Source organism: Coenobita brevimanus, chromosome 61 (genome assembly GCF_032717465.1).
Source record: "Coenobita brevimanus isolate Jiangsu-jjx chromosome 61, ASM3271746v2, whole genome shotgun sequence".
Classification (NCBI taxonomy): domain Eukaryota; kingdom Metazoa; phylum Arthropoda; class Malacostraca; order Decapoda; family Coenobitidae; genus Coenobita; species Coenobita brevimanus.
In genome coordinates this window covers 28,909,926-28,932,778 of record NC_137014.1, presented here as the reverse complement: position 1 = coordinate 28,932,778, position 22,853 = coordinate 28,909,926, and the positions used below count along the sequence as shown (strand labels likewise).

The window sequence follows — 22,853 nt, the reverse complement described above, 5'->3', positions numbered from 1 at the left end:
CGCACCCAACTTGCCACCCACACCCACCCTAAAAACTACCAGCACATGCTCCGACCGCCTTTCCTGCCCACCTGCCTGATATGCCCCCACCCCTACACCACCCACCTCACCGCAACACCACACTCCCCCTCCTAACACAGTCATGATACACCAAGCCCAAATCCCAGCCACCACCACTCCCCAGAGACATCACACCACATTGCCCCGTCATAAAACTCCATGTTCCACGACGATCTCCAGCATTCAGCACAGCTCTCTGTGGGAGGCAAGACCTACCGACATGAGAATCTGATGAGCCACATGGGCGCCACCCTCTGGATACCACCATCACGTCCGTGGCCCCCTCCACCTTCTGCAACTTCTCCGCAACACCACCAACACGTCCACCCTTTTCATCAGCTGCGACACCGAGATGCACGAAAACCCAGCCACCACAGCATGGAACACCCTGCTTCAACATCTCCAAGCCGTGCACCACACCAACACCACCAAAATTATCACCTCCAGTCACGAGGACGTGACTTTCTCCCCAACGACGGTGGTAAAATGCTGGGAATAGCGACTGAGGGCAACACAGCATCCCCAGGAGGAGCCTCTGGAGGGGCAGACAGAGCGCGACCCGACCCCGGGTGACAGGGACATAAGTCTGCCCGGGCCGTGTGCCCCTATGACCTGGAACTCGCACGCCGCTGCCATAGCAGGAAAAGGAGACTACCATGCAGGCAAGCTGACCCTCGACAGGATCGGGGTGGAGCTATTACTCTAGCTCCAGGCAGCACCCCAGCAACGGCCAGTAGCCACGCCCTTCTTGAGATGGCCTGCAGCCGCTCACCCCTTCTTCAAGAGACAGCCGGTAGCCGTTCTGCCTTCATATTGAGATGGCCAATAGGCACTTCAAAGGTGCCCTTGAGACGGCCAGTAGCCACTCATCCCTCCTTCAGGAGATACCTGGTAGCCGCTCACCCCTCCTTCAGGAGATGGCCGGTAGCCGCTCCGGCCTTCGTCTTGAAACAGCCAGTAGCCACTCCAAAGGTGCCCTTGAGACGGCCAGTAGCCGCTCACCCCTCCTTCAGGAGACGGCTGGTAGCCGCTCTCCCACACAGGCCACAGCCAGTACCCGGGCCCTAGGGCAGGAGGCGGCCAGTAGCCGCTCCTCTGTCAGGTGCTGCCACACCGCCATGACGTGATATCCTCCAAGAGGAGGGTCCTGGTCCCGAGGACCTGTGGAGAGGCCCTGTGCTATTCCCAGGGTTGTACTCTGCCCAGCCGGCTCCAGAGGAACCCTACCTGATGGACTCTGATGATGACAGATGCCGCAGCCCACTCCTGATAGCATCCCCGATGGCAGGAGGCCGCAGTCACTGGGTCCCTGTGGCCGCCCTCAGGACCTCTGGGCGAGGCCTCTCCCCACCCCAACACCAACAACCCTCGTCCTCCATCAGGCACCTGAGTGCGCATTTCAGGGAGCTGTTCAGATCCAGCCCTGAGGGCCGCACTCCAACCCCCAGCCCTGACAGTGCAGAGCCCTTCTCCGCCCCTAGCTCCGGACGAGAGAGAATGCCCCTACGAGTGGTTCTGTAGCCGCTGGATACTGAGGCCACAGGTGGGACTCAGCCCCTATCAGGAGTCGGGCTGTGAGTCCTCCCGCTGTCCCACCAACAGTGAGTGACAGTGAATAGTGCAATGACAGTGTTATAGTGACTAGAATATCGGGCAGGTGATATCCAATAGAATATAAGTCCAAGGCCTAGTAATATGTGCTAATCAAGATCCAGGCAAACAGTGACACAGTGAGAGTAAGAAGAGAGTGCAGTGATTTCAGTAAACATCAGACTCGGCCTTTATAGTGTAATTCCTCTGCACTACAAGACCAGTGTAATACTTGTCCAGCCTAAGTATAGCATCTATTTCCCTCCAAGTGACAGCGAGCTATTCCCCCTGCCCTAAATACAACGAACATTATTTATTGTGCCATTCACCTGCTATCCTGAACTATTGACCAAGTAGTATCCTGCATGATACTGCGATACCAGTATTTGACTTATAATTACCCAGACTCCTGTTGTTGTGACTGTAATGCTAGGTGAAATTAGGCTCGACTTCTCGTTCCTATTTCTCCTAACGTGGAGCGGGGTCCTCTTTCGAGACCGGAGCTAAGTGCAATAAAGAGAGGCAGGACACAAAAACTCTAGGCAACAACCTTTACACGTATATTACCACAATCAGACACAGGACAAATCAGCAGATATTACAGAACAATACATAGCAATATAAAACCTTGTCTAGGATATGTGTATCTCGCAGAATACTTGCTTCTCTGATAGTAATGACAACACAATCAATCCTAGTGTATCAAGAGTGCAGTAAATATAGGCGCGCGCGGGAGGCGCGCGGGGGGGGGGGTAGGGTTGAGTCTCACGAGGAGGAGATAGGGGAGGTGCGGGGAGTGACTTGTGACGGCTAGGGGAAAGTTATGGTAATACTGGAGAGCGGCAGATATTAGCCGTGAAGTTTATATGGCTTCCACTAGCCAAGGGACTTTGGTAATTGATTTTATTCTTGATTCACGCTTACTCGGGATATTGGAGTGAGAGAGGGCGATAAACAAGATTTATGGGTAGTGTGGGGGAGGGAGAGAATACCATTAATACTTCCTTTCACAATATTCCTTCACGGTAATGGGGGTATGTCTTTATAGGGGAATCTCCAGGCGGCACAGGCTTATTAATTGTATAACAGGGATGTCACTCATAAGTATAGTCAATCAGATCTTGTTCCACACTCTCGTCCTTTAACTTCTCACTGTGATCTTATTTACCCCGATATTCACTATATGAAATCACTGCACAATACTTACATTAGGGGAAATCACACTTAACCTAAATCACTCGTGCTACAATATCACACGTATTCATCAGGGGGATAGGCAGGAACATGTCATCGGCGATCCTGCCAGGCTAGGGGCACCGCCAATGCGAGGCGTGCCAAGAGGGTACGGGATAACTCGTAAGGGCGTCCTCTCGCGTCCTGGGCTTCCCGTGGCTTTCGGGCTTGGCTCCGGCGTGTGGCCCTTGGGACTGGGGCCGAATAGCTCCAGGAACCTCTGTGATAAGTCCCGGCGTCATGGGGGTGTAGAGGGATCACACCCGGGTGTCCTGGGGAGAACCGAGAGAGACTGTGGGCTGCGGTCTCCAGCGTCTAGGGGCGCCGACAGGGGAGGGCTGCGGCAGCGACTTTCACTGGGGTCTGTCAGATGTGTCTGCTCTAGAGCCAGACGTAGGGAACCGAGACCAGAGGAGGCTGTGAGGCCTGTCTGGGTCACTCTGGGACAGGAAGCCTGGGCTCTATAGTCTCCTGCCATGGGGACGTCTCTCCACTCACCACTCTCTGCACACCCTCGGAGCGACAACAGATTGTCTCACGAGGAAGGGAGTGACAATAGGTCATCTCTACCAAGACACTCTCAGAGCGACCATAGATCGTCTCACGAGGATGGGAGCGACCATAGATCGTCTCTACCGGAGCACTTTCAGAGCAACCATAGATCGTCTCACGAGGATGGGAGCGACCATAGATCGTCTCACGAGGATGGGAGCGACCATAGATCGTCTCTACCGGAGCACTTTTGGAGCGACCATAGATCGTCTCACGAGGATGGGAGCGACCATAGATTGTCTCTACCGGAGCACTGTCGGAGCGACCATGGATCGTCTCACGAGGATGGGAGCGACCATAGATCGTCTCACGAGGATGGGAGCGACCATAGATCGTCTCTACCAGAACACTTTCGGAGCGACCATAGATCATCTCACGAGGATGGGAGCGACCATAGATCGTCTCTACCGGAGCACTTTCGGAGCGACCATAGATCGTCTCATGAGGATGGGAGCGACCATAGATCGTCTCTACCGGAGCACTTTTGGAGCGACCATAGATCGTCTCTACCGGAGCACTTTTGGAGCGACCATAGATCGTCTCACGAGGATGGGAGCGACCATAGATCGTCTCTACCGGAACACTTTCGGAGCGACCATAGATCGTCTCTACCGGAGCACTTTTGGAGCGACCATAGATCGTCTCTACCGGAGCACTTTTGGAGCGACCATAGATCGTCTCACGAGGATGGGAGCGACCATAGATCGTCTCTACCGGAACACTTTTGGAGCGACCATAGATCGTCTCACGAGGATGGGAGCGACCATAGATCGTCTCTACCGGAACACTTTTGGAGCGACCATAGATCGTCTCACTAGGATGGGAGCGACCATAGATCGTCTCTACCAGAGCACTTTCGGAGCGACCATGGATCGTCTCACGAGGATGGGAGCGATCATAGATCGTCTCTACCGGAACACTTTCGGAGCGACCATAGATCGTCTCACGAGGATGGGAGCGACCATAGATCGTCTCTACCAGAGCACTTTCGGAGCGACCATAGATCATCTCACGAGGATGGGAGCGACCATAGATCGTCTCTACCAGAGCACTTTCGGAGCGACCATAGATCGTCTCTACCGGAACACTTTCGGAGCGACCATAGATCGTCTCACGAGGATGGGAGCGACCATAGATCATCTCTACTGGAGCACTTTCGGAGCAACCATAGATCATCTCTACCGGAACACTTTGGGAGCGACCATAGATCGTCTCTACCGGAACACTTTGGGAGCGACCATAGATCGTCTGTACCAGAGGGGCGCCGTCTGGAGTATATTTTCTAACTCCACCCCTAGCTGACTCAACAATTCCACTCCGTGAAGGTAGTGTCCTCCTACGGCGGCGACGGTGTGGTGGCTGCATGACATAGGGGCGCACGGCCCGGGCTGACATATGCCGCTGTTGCCGGGAGTGGTGGTGACTGGTGGCGGCTACCCCGTGGGGTCCGTGTGGGGATGTCGGCGCATCCTCGGGCATACTGAGTTGTGTTTGGCTTGCCCTGTCGTCGGGGGTACTATGGTATTTTTCGGGGGCACTGTTCTTTAAGTCACGCATTTTAGTGACATCTACCTGTTCCACAAATAGAATTAATCAATACATGTGTAAAGTTGTTGCCTTGAGTTTTTGTGTCCTGCCTCTCTCTTATTTGTCTAAGCTCCGGTCTAGAAAGAGAAGCCAGCTGCATACTAGGCGTTCAGGGGACGGGAAGCTGACCCTTAAACACCTAGCATAACTCTTTTATAACAGAAAAACTCTGGTAAAATAATGTAAGAACACCAGTCAATGGGGTCGAGTTTATTTGATCCAACACGGCTTTGGTATACAATCAAAGAGGGGCTGGTGTATGTGAGCAAGTAATACAAATGACCAGCATCACGCTTTTACCGGCACTCCTTACGGTAGCATACAACACTCAAACGATAGAAGGACTCGGTTTGGTATGGTAGGGAAGGGTATGGTAGGGTATGGTATGGGGAAGTGTGATATGAGACTTGACATTCAGAGATCCAAATCATGCCACTATTAACACTGCTTATAACCTTACACAGCAAAATTAACCTACTCAGCTCAAAGGTGTCTCTCTACAGTACATTTATACCATTAATGTCAGATGACTTCATTTAGCTTAACAGAGACAGGCCTTGACCTGAAAGGGATAAAAGAGAAGGGGAGACATCATCATCATTGTTATCATCATCATCATCATTGTCATCATCATCATCATCATCATCATCATCATCATTTTCATCATTATCATCAGCAGCAGCAGTAGTTCATTCCAGTTTCTGGTATATAAAACTCAATGAAAAAAGTGGGGGGACAATCAATATGTTGTCCCCCCTGAATGAAAAGTCGGGGGATATGTCCCCCCGTCCCCCCCCCCCCGCGGATGACGCCCGTGTATGAAATGAAAGTATATAACGAATGTACAGTATAATCCCAGCTATGACGTGCGTTGTGAGACCTGGAAACAAAATCGATGGAAGATAAGCTAATCCGTTCTCAGAGAGCAGTGGAAAGGTCTATGTTGGGCATATCTTTAGGAGACAGGAAAAGATCAGCTTGGATGAGAGAGCAGACTAAAGAGACAAAAGAAGTTATAAAAGAACAGAAATGGAGGGCATGCCATGTAGCAAGAATGAAGGAAAACCTATGGAGCAAGAGACTGACTGACTGGACACCAAGAGATTGTAAACGTAGCAGAAGAAGGCCAGACAGGAGGTGGAGAAATGAGATGGAGAAATTTGCAGGGAAAACGTGGCAGATATTGGCTCAGTCAAGGAATTCTTGGAGAAGGTTGGAGGAGGCCTTTTGTTCAGCAGTTGACTTGTAATGGCTGCTGCTGACATCTATATGTCAATCTATCTGTCTGTCTATCTAACTGTTTATCTATCTATCCATCTATATAGATAGATAGATATTGAGATAGTGGAAACTATCTCGTGTCACCTGCGAAAGGCGTTTTACAACTCGACAACAAATTTACTAAGATAGTAGGCTAACTACTATTGTAGTCAAAAGGCACTGATTAATGGCAATCCACACAAAATCAGAGTACTGTATAAACATAAGCGACTCGTGGGGAACACTTGCACTGGGGAAGCTTTCTCTTATTATGAAGGGGGAGCGGTGGCTCAGAGGTAGAGCGCCCGGTTCGTAATCGCGAGGTTACGAGTTTGAGTTCGAGCCTCTGACGGGTCACCGTTGCCAGGAGTGGTAGCGCGCTCCTGTAACCTAGCGGGGCTATTTGGCCGTAGTTGCCGAACTCGGGGATGATTAAATCTTCCCTGGTCACAGTCTTGCATGTCACCTTTATATATATAGAGGCTCGAACTCAAACTTGCAACCTCGCGATTACGAGTCGGGCGCTCTACCTCTGAGCCACCGATCCCCCTTAATAATAAGAGAACGTGCCCCCAGTGCAAGTGTTCCCCACGTGTCGCTTATGTTTATACTCTGATTTTGTTTGGATTGTCATTAGTCAGTGCCTTTTGACTAGTCACCATCTTAGTAAATTTGTTGTCGAGTTGTAAAACGCCTTTCGCAGGTGACACTTGAGATTGTTTCCACTGGGTTATGTGCAGTGACCACTGTGGCAAGCATTTTAAGAACGTCTAATTACCGGGGGAGGGGGGGAATTATTTTTTACACTCCTCTGCTAAACAATTGTGATAGAGTGGCTGTTATATTATAAGTTACAATATTAAAGTCAAGTATATATTTTCCAGAATTGCATTAAAATGCTTCAGTGTCATAACGTCAACATGCGCACGAGAATGCTGTAAAATCAATACCCAATAGGAACTCTCATTGTTGCTTCATGTGTGCTTTACAGCCAATCAGAACACGGGGTTGGCCTCCTTGCTGGGCCTAGGCCTACGTTCTCAGACGGCGGAATTTATTGATGTGTCGTCTGCTGCACTCATTGTGTTTGACTGAAGGAGGGAGTGAAAATGAAAACATTAGAAGGCTAAGCAACAATGAGGTAGTGGTGAGAAGTGTATTTTGCGGTGACCTCCATGATCTGAATCCAAGCGAAGGTTTGTAAAGGTGGTACAAATTAGTGCCAGGATGGCCTCTAAACCCCAGCTGGTCTTGCTGGGCTATGTGGAGGAGCAGATCACCAGCAGGAACCAACAGAGTGTTGGCTTCACCGTCAGTAAAGTGGGAGGCACACCAGTGAGTCCTTTGTTCACAGTATACTCATTGGCATGTACCCGTTTCAATTATTTGTCTGATAGCTATCGTTAGGGAAATTTTGCTAGCTTTTGATAATTATAAGTTATAGGCCTACGTTTTAAACCAGTATTAGTGTTTCATGTTCATGAAATCAGCCTAGTAAAGGTGGGGGAATACGCCATGAGGCATATAACTGAGGTGATCATCTTTGTAATGTAGGCCTTTGAGCCAGTGGAGGGTCATTCATGCAATATCTTGGGCTCATCTCTCATTAACCCATTCACAGCATCAGTGTTTGTTTACATGTACATCCTGTGTGCTGCAGTATTCAAATATTTAGGAAAAAATATTAGAAAGAAAATAATATTGTCAAAAGACAGAGAAAAAAATCCTGAGTTCAGTGGTATATAACACAATATAGCAAACAAAAAAAATTACCTCTGCAACAGGACCATGAAGTAAAAAATATTCCCATGCAGTGGCGCCAGGCGAACAGTGTGTTGTGGTTGCACTGTGTCGTCAGTGTCAATCTTGCGATCAGATAAGGTGTCAGTCAGCATCTGAACCATCACTTTTATCATCTAACGACATATCACTATCATCACTACACTCATCCAGAGAATTCATCCAATATTTGCTTGGGCTACTCCTAGCGGCGGCATGGAGAAGATTTCATACCATTACTTCTGGCATTTTGTAAGTAACTGAGCTGAGCTCTGCTCCTTGTAGAAATGCATAATCTGTGTGTGGCAATATTCTGTAGGGTGCCATGGGTTACTAGATGATTTCTTTCGTGCCATTTCTGACGGTGGAATTTTTGAAAGCAGGAAATCATATATGATACAGCCGCAGTCAGTAGGTTAATTATGTATGACAGTGATGCGGTATTTCTTCCTATTGGAGTGTATGGTTAAATGCTGAAGCATGGGTGAGAGATAGTAGTAGAATGGATGTGGAAGATGTGCAGATTGGCCTGGGAGGAAGGTAGAGTCCCGGAGGATTGGAAGTCAGGTATAATTATTCCCTTGTACAAAGGAAAAGGGGAAAAAGAAGTGTGTGGTAATCATAGGGGCATTTGTCTTCTTAGTATAATAGGAAAAGTGTATGGTAGGATGCTTATAGACAGAGTTAGAGAAAGAACAGAGAAATTAGTTGGAGAAGAACAGGGAGGCTTTAGGAAGGGAAGAGGTTGTGTAGATCAGATATTCATTCTTAGATCTTTAGTGGAAAAGTTTCTAGAGAAGGGAAAGAAGTTGTATGCGGCTTTCATGGATTTGGAGAAAGCATATGACCGGGTGGATAGACAAGGATTGTGGAAAGAGTTAAGAATATATGGAGTAGATGGGAAGTTGTTGAATGCTGTGAAGAGTATGTACGATGGTGCGAAGGCTGCAGTGCGTGTGGATGGTGAACTAAGTGAATTTTTCTCTTTGAAAGTTGGTTTGAAACAGGGATGTGTCATGTCTCCATGGTTGTTCAATCTGTACATGGATGGGGTAATAAAAGAGGTACAAGGTAGGGTAGTGGATGTTGGAGTGGCCCTGGTGAGAGAGGATAGTGTTTGGAAACTCCCTGTACTGTTGTTTGCAGATGATACTGTGTTGTTGAGTGAAGACGAAGGGGAGCTGCAAGGCTTGGTGGATGAGTTTGAGAGAGTGTGTAAGAAACGGAACCTAAAGGTGAATGTAGGGAAGAGTAAAGTGATGGTCTTTGAGAGAGGTGAAGTTAGTGAATGTACAGCAAGGTTGGATGGTGAGGAATTGGAAAATGTGAGTACGTTTAAGTATTTGGGTAGTGTGATGAGTAAGGATGGAGGTTTGGAAGGTGAAGTGCTTGAAAGGGTACAGCAGGGAAGAAAGGTTGCTGGTTCCTTGAAAGCAGTGATAAGAAACAGGGAAGTGAGCATGGAAGTGAAAAAGTTACTACATGACAGTATTGTGATACCAACTCTAATGTACGGAAGTGAAGCTTGGACATTGTTGGAAGGACACAAGTCAAGAGTGAGAGCAGTGGAAATGAGTTATTTAAGAGGAGCCTGTGGAGTCACGTGGAGAGACAGGCTGACGAATGAGGATATAAAGGAACGTTGTGGTGTGGATGTGGATGTGACAGGAAGCGTTATGAGGAATACACTTAGGTGGTTTGGCCATGTGGAGAGGATGGAGGGTGAAAGACTGACGAAGAGAGTGTATATGAGTGAGGTGGAGGGGGAAAGAGGGAGGGGGAGGCCGAGGATGAGATGGAGGGATGGGGTGGAGAGGTATATGAGAGAGGGGGGTGTGAGTTGGGAGCAGGGCAGTGAAATGGCGGGGGACAGGGCGATGTGGAGGTGATTTGTTTGTGGCCACCCCGAACGGGATTGAGGTGTCTGACAATAGATAGATAGATAGAGATATATTAATTGTAACAATTGTAATTATGAAAGGGGAGGAAAGTAGTACTGGCAAGGTAACCCTGTACCCAGCTGTCATTATGGGATTAAGATGCCCTTGGATTAACCCACCTAAGCCGCGTTTTGACAGTTCTACTGACTTTGTCCCGAACACCTGTTCTCTCATGGGCCTTGACCTAGCTCCTTATCCCCCTTCGATCGGAAATGCCGAGGTCCAGGATCTTGTGGTGGAAGAGGGGTATGGTCCAGAGCCCTTGCTCCTCCCTAGTCCCTAGATTTTACCAGTCACCAATGCCAATGTCACCAGAGAACTTCTCCTACTCAGGTTGCATGGGAGAGGCGGGACTGAATAAAAAGCAGTGGTGAGAGAAGGCTTGACACCCTTGTTCACACTCTCTCCTAGACGCACATTCTTCACGGCCCACATACACAATCTCTTTTCCCATCAGTGAGCTGTGTTAACAGAGACTGAGAACTGAAGTCTCGTATCCTTGGTTGTGATAATTCAGAAGGCCGACACACAGCATTTAACATTGCATCTGCCTGTGAGGAAACTGTCAGTTGGTTCAGTATTCAAGGGAAAGTAAGGAAAGTCGTAACTAATGCATCTTAATGGTGAATGCATTTGACATTTCCTTGCTAGGTTTCTACATAGATTAGGAAGAAGAGGAGGTTGGAAATTCATGTGACCCCAACATCATTGATGAGGATATTTGCATAGAAGGTGTTCTGACTTATTTTCCTCAAAGAATGGGATGTTTTGTACATACTCAGCAACTGTGTGTGAGATAAGGGTTTACTCACCCAAATGTAAAATATTCACTACTCTCATCAAAGCTTCAGAAAATTGCATCCATGATCAACTCAAAGAGGAAATCAACAGTAGCTGCTCCATTCTTTGATCTAAAGGAATTGTGCTCCAGACACTTAATGTGACAAGATAGAATTCACTGCTGAAAATGGTGAAATCCATACTCAAGGACCCTGTAGAGGTGAATAATGCGATTGATCTTCTGTCCCAGAGAGAGCAAAGGAGTAAGAAAATCGTGCCAGTGGAGATTTCTGCCTTGAAGGAGCTTGTGATTGTCCTCGAACCTTTTCACGAGCCCTTGGAAGTTGTGGAGGGACAGAAGAAGGTGACCATAACTGCTGTTGGACCAGTGATTCAGGGACTTAAACACTCACTGCAGAATCTGATTCATACCACCAAATTACAGTACTGTACTGTGATCAACTGGCTAATGTGCTATTGGACTCTGTGAAGAAAAGATTGGGTCCATACTTGGAAATGAGAGATGTTCAAGTGGCGGCCTTTTTGGATCCAAGGTTCATACTGGACTGGCTTTCACTACAAGAGCAGAAGGATCATGTGCTGGCATATGTCAAGGAAATGCTCGAAGAATTGGAGGTGGTTCACGAGGGGTCAACAATGGATAAAGAGTGTGACAAGGATGATCTAGCAGGAGGATTACTGGAATAAAAAAAACACAGACTGTTCTCTTCTATACCAAAATGGTCATCAGAGCTCCAAAATCAACGGGATCAGAGGGAAGCACAGTGTCAGTGAGTCTTTTGTTGAAGCAATATGTAGAGGAAGGAACTCTGCGATTTTCCAGTGATCCAATGCTATACTGGAAAGAAGTGTCATAGGCTTTGCATCCACTGAAGAACCTTGCAAGAGAGGTAACTGAGTGTACTGCTACATCTGCTCCATAAGTTTTCAGCATTCCAGGAAATTATTTCACCGCGAACAGATCTCAACCTGGAGTCACTTATTTCCGTTCAGTGTTATTAAGTGCAGTAGTAAATTGTTTGGAAAACTACAGGCACTTTAGTTACTGTTCGCAACATACACAAAAATGAAATCTTCATTTTTATTTTCAAATTAGTTTGTGCCTCAGTAAATAAAGGACAAACTTACAATGCCAAATTTGTATTTTTCTTGACTATAACGATTTTTCCCCCCAAATTCGGGAATTTGGAATTATAATTGTAATTATAATTGATTTTGTTTTGCAGTAATTGTAATTGTAATGTAATTTCTATTCCCAATTGTATTTGTAATTATAATTGTATTTTTAAAACAAAGAAAGTAATTGTAATTGTAATTAATTTTTTGAAGTGTAATTGCTTCAACCTTGGAGATCAAGTGGCATGGAGAGCCACTATTAGGTGATGAAGGCTGATACTTGCAAGCATGTTTGAGTGTTCATAAATAAATGATGATGATTTTAAACATTGTACTAACCGGTTGTGGCATTATTTGTCCACTAACACATACATTCTACTTGCAGGATTGGTGTGTAAGTGGGTGTACAGTGCCGGTGTGTCAACGATGTGGTCGCAAACAGACGCTGGTGATACAAATCTATGCACCTCTAGAGGGTGGCCTTCATCACCGAACTCTTTACATCTTCGCTTGTGTCTCTCAAGAGTGCTGGAACCGCTCGCAGAGGTCAGTGAAAGGGACAGAATGGCTAGTGCTGTAAATCGGCAGACAGTAGCTGATTAATATCGGTATTGAAATTGGAGTGGGAAAATAATGTGATACTTGGTACTGGAATCGGAATGGGAAAGTAATACGATAATTGGAATGTGGTGGTTCTGATATGAATCATATTTTAAGAAATGTACCTGCTGATGTCGGTTGTTTTTGTTGATTTGGAGAAGGCCTTTGGCAGAGTCCCTAGAGAGGTGGTGAGGTGGGCAATGAGAAAGCATGGAATTGAGGATTGGCTGGTTAGGGTCGTTATGGCCATGTATGTGGGTGCTCACACCCAGGCACCGGTGAATGGAGATTTGAGTGATGAGTTTTCCGTGAATATTGGTGTGCATCAGGGGTCAGTCTTGAGCCCGTTGTTGTTTATCATGGTTCTTGAAGCCCTCTCACGTGACTTCAGAAATGGACTCCCATGGGAGATGTTGTATGCTGATCATTTGGTGTTGGTTGCATAGAATGAAAGGGAGGCAGAGGAAAGATTTAGGAAGTGGAGAGATGGTATGGGGCAAATGGGCTTAAGAGTAAATGCAGATAAAACAAATGTGATGGTATCTAGGTCTGGAAGTGGTACTAACAAAGAAGAGAGAGTGGCCATGTGCAGTATGTCTGAAGGGCATGGGAAGTAACTCCATCATTTGCAGTGTTTGTGATAAGTGGGTGCATAAGAGATGTAGTGGTATTAGAAGTAGACTGCGAGATAATGCTGATTTCATGTGTACGGTGTGTTTGGGAGAGCATGTGGATATTGCCAGGCATGAAACAATTGAACTTGCTGAGTCTCTTGAGTGTGTGGAAGAGTTTTGTTATTAGGGAGACATGTTATCCATTGGAGGTGGGGTAGGAGCTAGTTCTATGACTAGAGTGAGGAGTGGTTGGAAGAAGTTCAGGAAGCTGTTGCCTTGCCTGACACTGAGAGGGGTCTCCCTCCATGCTAAGGGATCTTTGTGTGCGATATGTGTTAGGAGTGTAGTACTGTATGGTAGCGGGACCTGGGCAGTAAAGGAAGAGGATATTCGCAGGCTCAAACATACAGAAATGGCAATGATTAGGTGGATATGCAGTGCATCCTTGAGTGCAAGGCCTGGAGGGGCTAGGTTTGCAATGGAAGAATCGAGAGGTAGGATGTTACTGGAGTGTATTGGTGTTGTGATGAGGAGAGGTAGATTGAGATGGTTTGGGCATGTGGAGAGGATAGGGGGTAATAATTGGGTGGAGAAAATGAGAATCATTAATGTGGCCTCAGGGTTAAGGGACTAATATGGAAGCTGCCAGAGATTGAGCAGCATGGAGAACCACCATTAGGTAACCAAGGCTGACACATGCAAGCATGTTGGAGCCTTCAGAAGTGAAAACGAATGATATATATACAGTAGAACCTCTCTCATTCGGACTATATGGGGGGAAGGGTTGTCCGAATTAGCAGATTGTCCGGACCATCAGGGTAATCTCCAATTCATACCAAAAACTATCTACATATGGTATGTTTATTAATTATTAACATATGTGGCATATGTCAACCCTACATAACTGCAATAGATGAAAGTATATTAAAATAACCAAACTAATCATGTATGATAGATTTGTATTGCATAATTTACAGGTAAGGCCAGGACAAGAAACTAGCCTACATTTTAAATTGTAGTAAGTGACTAAGGCCCGTGTAGGCAAAAAAATAAATTAATTAATTAACTGTAATATTTGGAATAAAAATAAAACTTATGTAGGCAAAAAATACATTGTCATCTTTGGCATATTGATAATGCCCATATGGGCAAGAAGCTAATGTTTGATGTACAAGTAAAGCACATTTAAGTACAAAAAATAACCTACAGTAATCATTAAACTCTGCAGAATATTCTGACCCATTTTTGTGTAAGCAAACTCCTCCTTTTAACACCTTTATTCATTACAGAAGCTACACTTGCATTAAGGGGCATGGTAAGGAGGATTAACTTTTGAAATACAGCGTAAAAATATAAATGGTTAGTGAACTAGTTGATGGAATGAATGCTAGCGTTATTTAAACAGGCGCCCATATTGTGACCTAGCGTGATCCGAGACTAAACAAATGACGATTGCTTTCCGCGCCGATACTGAAAATGACTTTAGAATGACTTGCAACTTATTTTTGAGCTTATTATTTTTAAATTTTGTCCGAATTAACAGAAATCCGGATCAAAGGGGTCCAGACCAAAGAGGTTCTACTGTATACTTATGCATATGTATGTGTGTATATATATATATATATATATATATATATATTGCCAGATGCCTTAATCCCTCAAGGGATGGCCACAAACAAATCGCCTCCACGTCGTCCTGTCCCCTGCTATTTCACCGCCCTGCTTCCAACTCACACACCCCCTCTCTCATATACCTCTCCACTCCATCCCTCCACCTCATCCTTGGCCTCTCACTCCCTCTCCCCCCTCCACCTCACTCACATACACTCTCCTCATCAGTCTCTTACCCCCCAATCCTCTCCACATGGCCAAATCACCTCGGTGTGTTCCTCCTAACGCTTCCTGTCACATCCACATCCATACCACAACCCTTCTTTATATCCTCATTTGTCAGCCGGTCTCTCCATGTGACTCCACAGGCTCCTCTTAAATAACTCATTTCCACTGCTCTCACTCTTGACCTCTGTCTTTCCAACAATGTCCAAGCTTCACTTCCATAAGTTAGAGTTGGTATCACAATACTATCATGTAGCAAGTTTTTCACTTCCATGCTCACTTCCCTGTTCCTTATCATTGCTTTCAAGGAACCAGCAACCTTTCTTCCTTGTTGTACCCTTTCAAGCACTTCACCCTCCAAACTTTCATCCTTACTCATCACACTTCCCAAGTATTTAAACATACTCGCATTTTCCATTTCCTTACCATCCAACCTCACTGTACATTTACTGAATTCACCTTTCTCAAAGACCATCACTTTACTCTTCCGTACATTCACCTTTAGATTCCGTTTCCTACACACTCTCCCAAACTCATCCACCAAGCCTTACAGCTCCCCTTCGTCTTCACTTAACAACACAGTATCATCTGCAAACAACAGTACAGGGAGTTTCCAAACACTACCCTCTCTAACTAGGGCCACTCCAACATCCACTGGCCTGCCTTGTATCTCTTTTATAACCCCATCCATATACAAATTGAACAACCATGGAGACATGACACATCCTTGTTTCAACCCACCCTACAAAGAGAAAAATTCACTCAGTTCACCATCCACACGCACTGCAGCCTTAGCACCATCATACATACTCTTCAAAGCATTCAACAACTTCCCATCTACTCCATGTATTCTTAATACTTTCCACAATCCTTGTCTGTCCACCCTGTCATATGCTTTCTCCAAATCCATGAAAACCGCATACAACTTCCTTCCCTTCTCTAGAAACTTTTTCACAAAAGATCTAAGAATGAATATCTGATCTACACAACCTCTTCCCTTCCTAAAGCCTCCCTGTTCTTCTCCAACTAATTCCTCTGTTATATCCCTAACTCTGGCAATAAGTATCCTACCATACACATTTTCTGTTACACTAAGAAAACAAATGCCCATATGATTACCACACACTTCTTTTTCTCCTTTTCCTTTGTACAAGGTAATAATTATACCTGACTTCCAATCCTCTGGGACACTACCTTCCTCCCAGGCCAATCTGCACATCTTCCACATCCATTCTACTACTATCTCTCTCCCATGCTTCAGCATTTCGCCACACACTCCATGAATTCCTGGGGCTTTCCCCAGTTTGACTTTTTTCATTGCTTCCATAACTTCTATCCTACTGATTTCTTCCTGTCTTCTCACCTCCCTCCTTCTCCCAGCCATTCCCCAGCCACTTATACTTGCATTACTTCCGTTCTCTATATTCAACAATTCCTTAAAGTGTTCTCTCCATCTGCTCACTTTTTCTCTCTTCTCCACTAGTAATGTGCCATTTTTATCTTTCACTCCCCTACTAACTTCACTATCACCCTGTCTTACTCTCTTCACCTCTTTCCAGAACATTTTCTTACAGTCTTTCAACTTTACACTGAAGTTCCTTCCAAATTCCTCATTCACTCTATTCTTACTCTCTCTTACTAATCTTTTCACCTCTCACTTCCTTTCTACATATAACTCTCTCTTCCACCTCTCAAGTTCATCCACGCTCCTACTTCTTATCCATTCATAGTATGCTTTCTTCTTTTGTGCCACAGCATGTATATATATATATATATATACAAGTGTGTGTGTGTGTGTGTGTGTGTAGGTATATATATATATATATATATATATATATATATATATACAGTATATATATATATACAGTAAAAGTCCTATTACAGTAAAAGTCCAATTCTTCGGCATCCAATTCCCCGGCAAACCTGCCATTTCGGCAGTTTTGAGAAATAGTCCCATTTACGAAAATCTCTGATCATTTGGCAGATTTTCCGATTTTTTTCGTCCCCTCTACTGCTGGGGACTTCTTCCAGCAGTAGCAGACTCCAATCAACCCCTTCTATTGTACATATGTAATTAAGGAACCGACTATAAGTTTAGGTAAGTGCATGTGAACTTGTAGGCCTACTGTATCATTACATTTACAGTACACCCTCATCATCGACAGGGGATAGGTACCTAAGATACTCGTCGATGCCTAAAACCGTCGATACCGATTTTCGTCTGGTCAGGTACCCTTTATTTATATGTTTTAATATCCCTTCAATCACTCGTGTGTAATATGGAGTTTAGTTTTAGTGTTTCTTAGAAATAAATTAGTTAGGCAATTGAAAAACTGAATATCATAATAAAACAACTTATATTAAGTAAAGAATTATGGAAAAAATAGCATAATCTCTGATGTTGATGCATAGTGGTCGGACACTGGACCTCAACTTGTAATGGCTGCTGTATCATCACTTCTCTCTCCACTTACACCTCACTTCATCTAAAAATAAAAGGCGAAACCAGCAGTTGTAGCCATCCATATGTTTACATAACCGAGTGTGTAAAAAAAAAAAAAAAAAAAACGAAAGCAGCAGTGGTGGTCATTCATACGTTCTAATAACTGAGAGTGTGGGGCAAGTGTTACGTTAGATCAGCTGTTCGCACCGATCTTCACAACACACGCCGGTGCTGCTAGCTCATACCAGAGAGACCACGCTCTCCTATTTACTTTCATTCTCAAGAGCTTCCTTTCATTCTTGATATTCCATTTCTCCCAGACCTAAATTTTCACGACTGTATGGCAGTTTATGCTATCAAAGATGAATCTTAGCCTAGCTTTCGCTAGGATCTTCTTTTAGGAAAATTCAACTCTCCTTATGCTCGTATATTTCATATTTAATCTCTGCCTAACTTTTGCAAGAAATATCCTTTATTGACAAAAAATCCAACTCGTCTTTAACATTATAACAAATGATACAGGAGCATGGGTTTTATCATATGTCCTTCTGCATTACCACACAACAGCACAGACACACAATCTTTTGCTGCTTTAAAGCCTGGCGCACTTTTCTCCTCCTTCGAAATGTACGTTCTTTTAGGCATTTTCTTCCACCACAGGCGTGTTTCGTCCGCATTAAACACTTGTTCATGCCTGTACCCTTTCTCCCTTATAAGTTCAGCAAAGTCACGTGGGTACGATTCTCCTGCTATCTGATCTGCTGAAGCTGCTACACCAATCATCCTAATGTTATGTAGGCCATACCTTTTCTTAAAATTCTCGAACCAGCCCTTGCTGGCTGCAAATTTCTTTTGCCTAGAAGCACCAACATTACTAGGCCTATCACCATCGTCATTACTTTCATCACCATCATCACTATTTTCACCTGCCTCACTTTCATCACCATTATCTTCACCAACACCACTGCTTTCACCAGCAAACCGAGCGTAGAGTTGTTTTGCTTTGTTTCTGATGAACTGGGAGTCTAGCGGCACGCGTCACGGTTTAAGTCCTCAGTCCAAATATTCAGTGCCTTTTCCACCTTCACCAAGGCATCATCTCTCACATGCATCGTTACTTTAGCCGATCCTGGTGTGCACGAAGCCAGAGCATCTTTAATGTCTTTTTCTCTCCATTTTATGCCACGAACACTGGACTCATTCATGCCATACTCGCGACCAACCACTGCATAGTTCATTCCACTTCTAAGTTTTTGTAATATTTCGTTCTTTACTTCCAAGGTAAGTACTTTCCTTGCTCTCTTAGCTGCCTTATTTCCAGTTGGAGTGTTACAAGGGCTCTTCGGAGCCATGATGATCGCGAAAGCACGATAGATGTGGCCGAACACGATATGAGAACAACAGACAAACGTGTACTGATGCTGTTGTTTGTTGGGTCGGCGGGAACATGCTGCGAGCAGCCAGAGACACCTGGCAGGATGGCGCGCAAACTTGCTAGGAGGTGCCAATACAATTCTTTATTTTTTTATTTTTTTAATAATAATAATTTAACTCCCAGGAGACAAAAAAAACGTCGATAATCAAATCCGTCAATAAAAAAAAGTCGATAATGAGGGTGTACTGTATATAGAGTATGTTCACTAATTTCTTTATTTTTCATATTCATGTATAGTACTGTATTCATTACAGTATTGTACAGTATCAAACAGTATACAGTACTCTCTCCAAACACATTTGTAATGATATGAGTAGTGATGACAATGTTCACCAAAACATATAAGGTACTGAGTGGGTAGGGTTTTTGTTAATTCGGCAATTTTGATATTTCGGCACTTGCCTGGTCCCATAGATGCCGAAAAATAGGACTTCTACTGTATTCGGCATCTATGGGACCGGGATGATGCCAAGAAATTGGATTTGTGGAATGATCAAAAACCTACCCACTCAGTACCTTAAATATATTGGTGAACACTGTCATCACCACCTATGGTATTACAACTGTGTTTGGAGAGAGTACTGTATACTGTACAATACTGCAATCAATACAGTACTATACCTGAATCTGAAATATATATATATATTAGTGAACATATACAAGTGTAATGACACAGTAGGCCTACAAGTCCAACACTTCCTTGATGGCCGAAATGATACGAAATATTACCTACCAGCTCGGTACATCACTTGTATTGGTGAACTCATCACTATTTATGTTATTACAAATATGTTTGGAGTGGGTGCTGTATACAGTACTTTTTCCAAACACAAAATGAAATAATCAGAAAATTACATAAAATAAAGTGAAGGAATATGAATTGGTAAGGTCTTTCTGATGAAAGTTAAACGTACATTTAGCACTCATTCTTTTGTTCGTTTTTTTGCTTATATGTGAAAGGGAGAGTATTGATGGAAACAGTAATGTATTCCGTTAACCCCTTAATAACCTGCGGCATTAAACAACCTATTACAGTACCGATGTCAGTGATGTCGAGTTAGTGTGAGCTTTGAAAAAACTGTGAACAATTATGGGAATGGAATGAAGGTCACTGGTATGTTTACACGACTCTACGCTACGATTCCAAGCAGTCAGGGGGTCGGTTAATCTCAGACGTTTTCGCTCATTTGGTAAATGCACCGTAACTTTGTAATTTCTCCCGTGAATCATAGCGAATCATAGCATGGGTTTAGGAAGCTAAATAACACATTGTTAGGTGCTCCAAACGATTATCTTCACATCTTTAAGAAAATGGAAGAAATTTAATCCCTCTCTGCGTACGTATAGAGTAAGTTTCTTCCGTTCTTCGGAAATAAATTTATTTTTCTTAAAGATGTGAAGATAATCATCTGGCTCACCTAGCAATGTGTTATTTAGCTTCCTAAACCCATACTGTGATTCGTTATGAGTCACGGAAAAATTGATAAAGTTACGGTGCATTTACCAAATGGGCGAAAACATCCGAGATTAACCGACCGCCTGACTGCTTGGAATCGTACGTAGAGTCGTGTAAAGATACCAGTGACCTTCATTCCCTCCCCATAATTGTTCAGTCTTTATAGCTCACACTAACTTGACATCACTGACATCGGTACTGTAAAGAGTTGTTCAGTGTCGGAGGTTATTAAGGGGTTAATGAGATATATTACTGTTTGCATCACACAAAAACGAACAAAAGAATGAACGCTAAATGTACGTTTAACTTTCATCAGAGAGTCCTTAGCAATTCATATTCCTCCAGTTTATTTTTAAGTATTTTTCTGACTTTAGGTTAGGTTAGGTTTAGTTAAATTAATAGGTACAGTTAAACTTGGTTAGGTTAGGTTTAGTTAAACAGGACAGTCCCTTCCACCATTATGCTGAGGAATAAAAATACTAGAGCTGTCACAGCCGTACAGCTAAAAACAACGGGGAAACTGATTTAACAAGCAACATTTATTTATGGGAAATGCATTACAGTATGAGTGGTTCATGGGCTACACAATTACCGGTAAACATCATTTTCAGGAAGGCATCAAGAATGAAAGAATTTCAAGAACTAGTGAGGGGGCTAGGAACATAACCCTCGCTAATTTGGTGGGGGTGGTTACTGTACTGTAAGATACTGTGCAATATTGTAATCAATACAGTACTGTACCTGAATCTGAAAAAAATTTGAAATTAGTGAACATACAGAAGTATAATGAAACATTAGGCCTACAAGTCACAGATAACACTTCCTGGACTGCCGAGATGATTCCGGACATCTGCTGAACAATCAAAGATTTTCGTAAATGGGACAATTTCTCAAAACTGCCGAAATATCGGATCTACTGAATAATCAGCTGCCGAATAATAGGACTTTTACTGTATATATAGAGGTGGGTGGGGGGGCTCTCACCATCCACTCACTCGATGTAGTGCTGCTGTTGGGTGTCTGCCCTTTCCTCTCCTCCATCCTTCTTTCCTTCCATCCTCTTCTGTCTTTCTTTCTGTCATTCTTTCCTTGTCCTTCTGCCTGCGGGTGACTTCACACTCCCTCTTCTGTCTTTCTTTCCTTCATTCTTTCCTCTTCCTTCTGCCTGTGGGTGACTCTACACTGAGTGACCAGCCAAATGGTTTCCTGAACACCAGGAAACCATTTACTACACTGGGTGGTAACCATATAACCAAATTTTGGCGCCTGGTGGTTTAGTGGGTAATTATTGCACTCCAGTCGGATTGAGCCGGTGAAGGTTTATATCCAAGGGATGGTTAGGGTTGATTGCTCATGTAATGCCACTCAGGGATGAGTGAGGCTGGTCATTCTCATCTTAAATGTCGGGACCAGCTGCCTAGCCCCAGGCTCCTACGCTCCTCATGGGGCAATGTAGGATTGGGTGATGGATGGATGAATATATATATATATATATATATATATATATATATATATACACACACACAGTACCCTCGCGTCCAACACGCGTTAGTCCAGCATGATTCAGGTCCAGCACGGAGAGCAATTAATTAGTATTATTTAATACGATTTAATTACTGCAACACGAGTGTGTTAGCATAACACGCACAGAGCTCCGAGAAGTGGGCGAAATCCGCAGAGTTCACTCTAGCACGATCAGCCCCGGTCCAACACGGTCATACTGGACATTCCCATGATGATGATAGCCAGTGAAAAACTTCTTATCAAGTAGCCTTCCCTGCCCGCTATCGTGACGTGATCGTGATGCCGCCCAATTAAAAACGCTTCTGGTGTCACGTGATGTTTTGTTTTCATTTCTCCCGCCACAGAGCCACTCATTCGCATAATTGCATTGGAAGGTGCTTTTTTCTTGCTGCATTTTCTGCCCTTGTTACTGCATTTTACCCTGCTCACGATGCCTAGGAAGCCTTCTGAGAACCCCAAGAAGCGTCGGCACCTCCCTCAGGCCACCAAGCTAGAAAGCATCGAGAGGAAGAAGAAAGGGGAGAGGAAAGTTGACATTGCCAAGGCCTACGACATGAATGAAGCCAATGTGATCATAATAAAAAACTTAAGACAAGATCCTGGCAGCGAAAGGCTATCACACGGCACTTCATACCAGGTTTGCCGAGGATACGATGGTAAATCGGAACGGTAACGTGGTAAAATTGCCGATGATACCATGGGCATTTGGAATTCATGTGGATGGATTCCTGCCGAGCATACGATGGGAAAAACAGTGTGACCAAAACCCAGGCGACTCGACAGAGAATGTATCGTACTACAGCATTGAACATTTAGCCTGACACTGAATACATATTAATATTTTAGAATAAATATCATTCATTTTGAAACTCTTCTCATCGGCGTGCGTACCAGTTTATAAACAAAGTTGCTTCTTATTCTCTACCGAGTCAGCGACAGCGATCACTTTCCACAGTCACGAGATGGGGCTCTGGCAACAGTGTGAGAAGCATGCACTTTGCCGAGGATTACAGGGCTAGGACAGGCA

General features: G+C 44.5%; 1 protein-coding gene across 1 annotated transcript in view; it reads left to right on the top strand.

The window, feature by feature from the left end:
• The first annotated feature begins 7,419 nt into the window (after nucleotides 1-7,419).
• Nucleotides 7,420-22,853, top strand: part of trus (programmed cell death 2 like trus) — a 96,647-nt gene continuing 81,213 nt past the window's right edge. Inside the window, exons 1-2 of the mRNA XM_080275494.1 lie at nucleotides 7,420-7,617; nucleotides 12,304-12,464. Of these exons, the coding sequence (XP_080131620.1) occupies nucleotides 7,510-7,617; nucleotides 12,304-12,464 (269 nt within the window). The 5' untranslated portion in view covers nucleotides 7,420-7,509. The remainder of the gene's footprint in view (nucleotides 7,618-12,303; nucleotides 12,465-22,853) is intronic.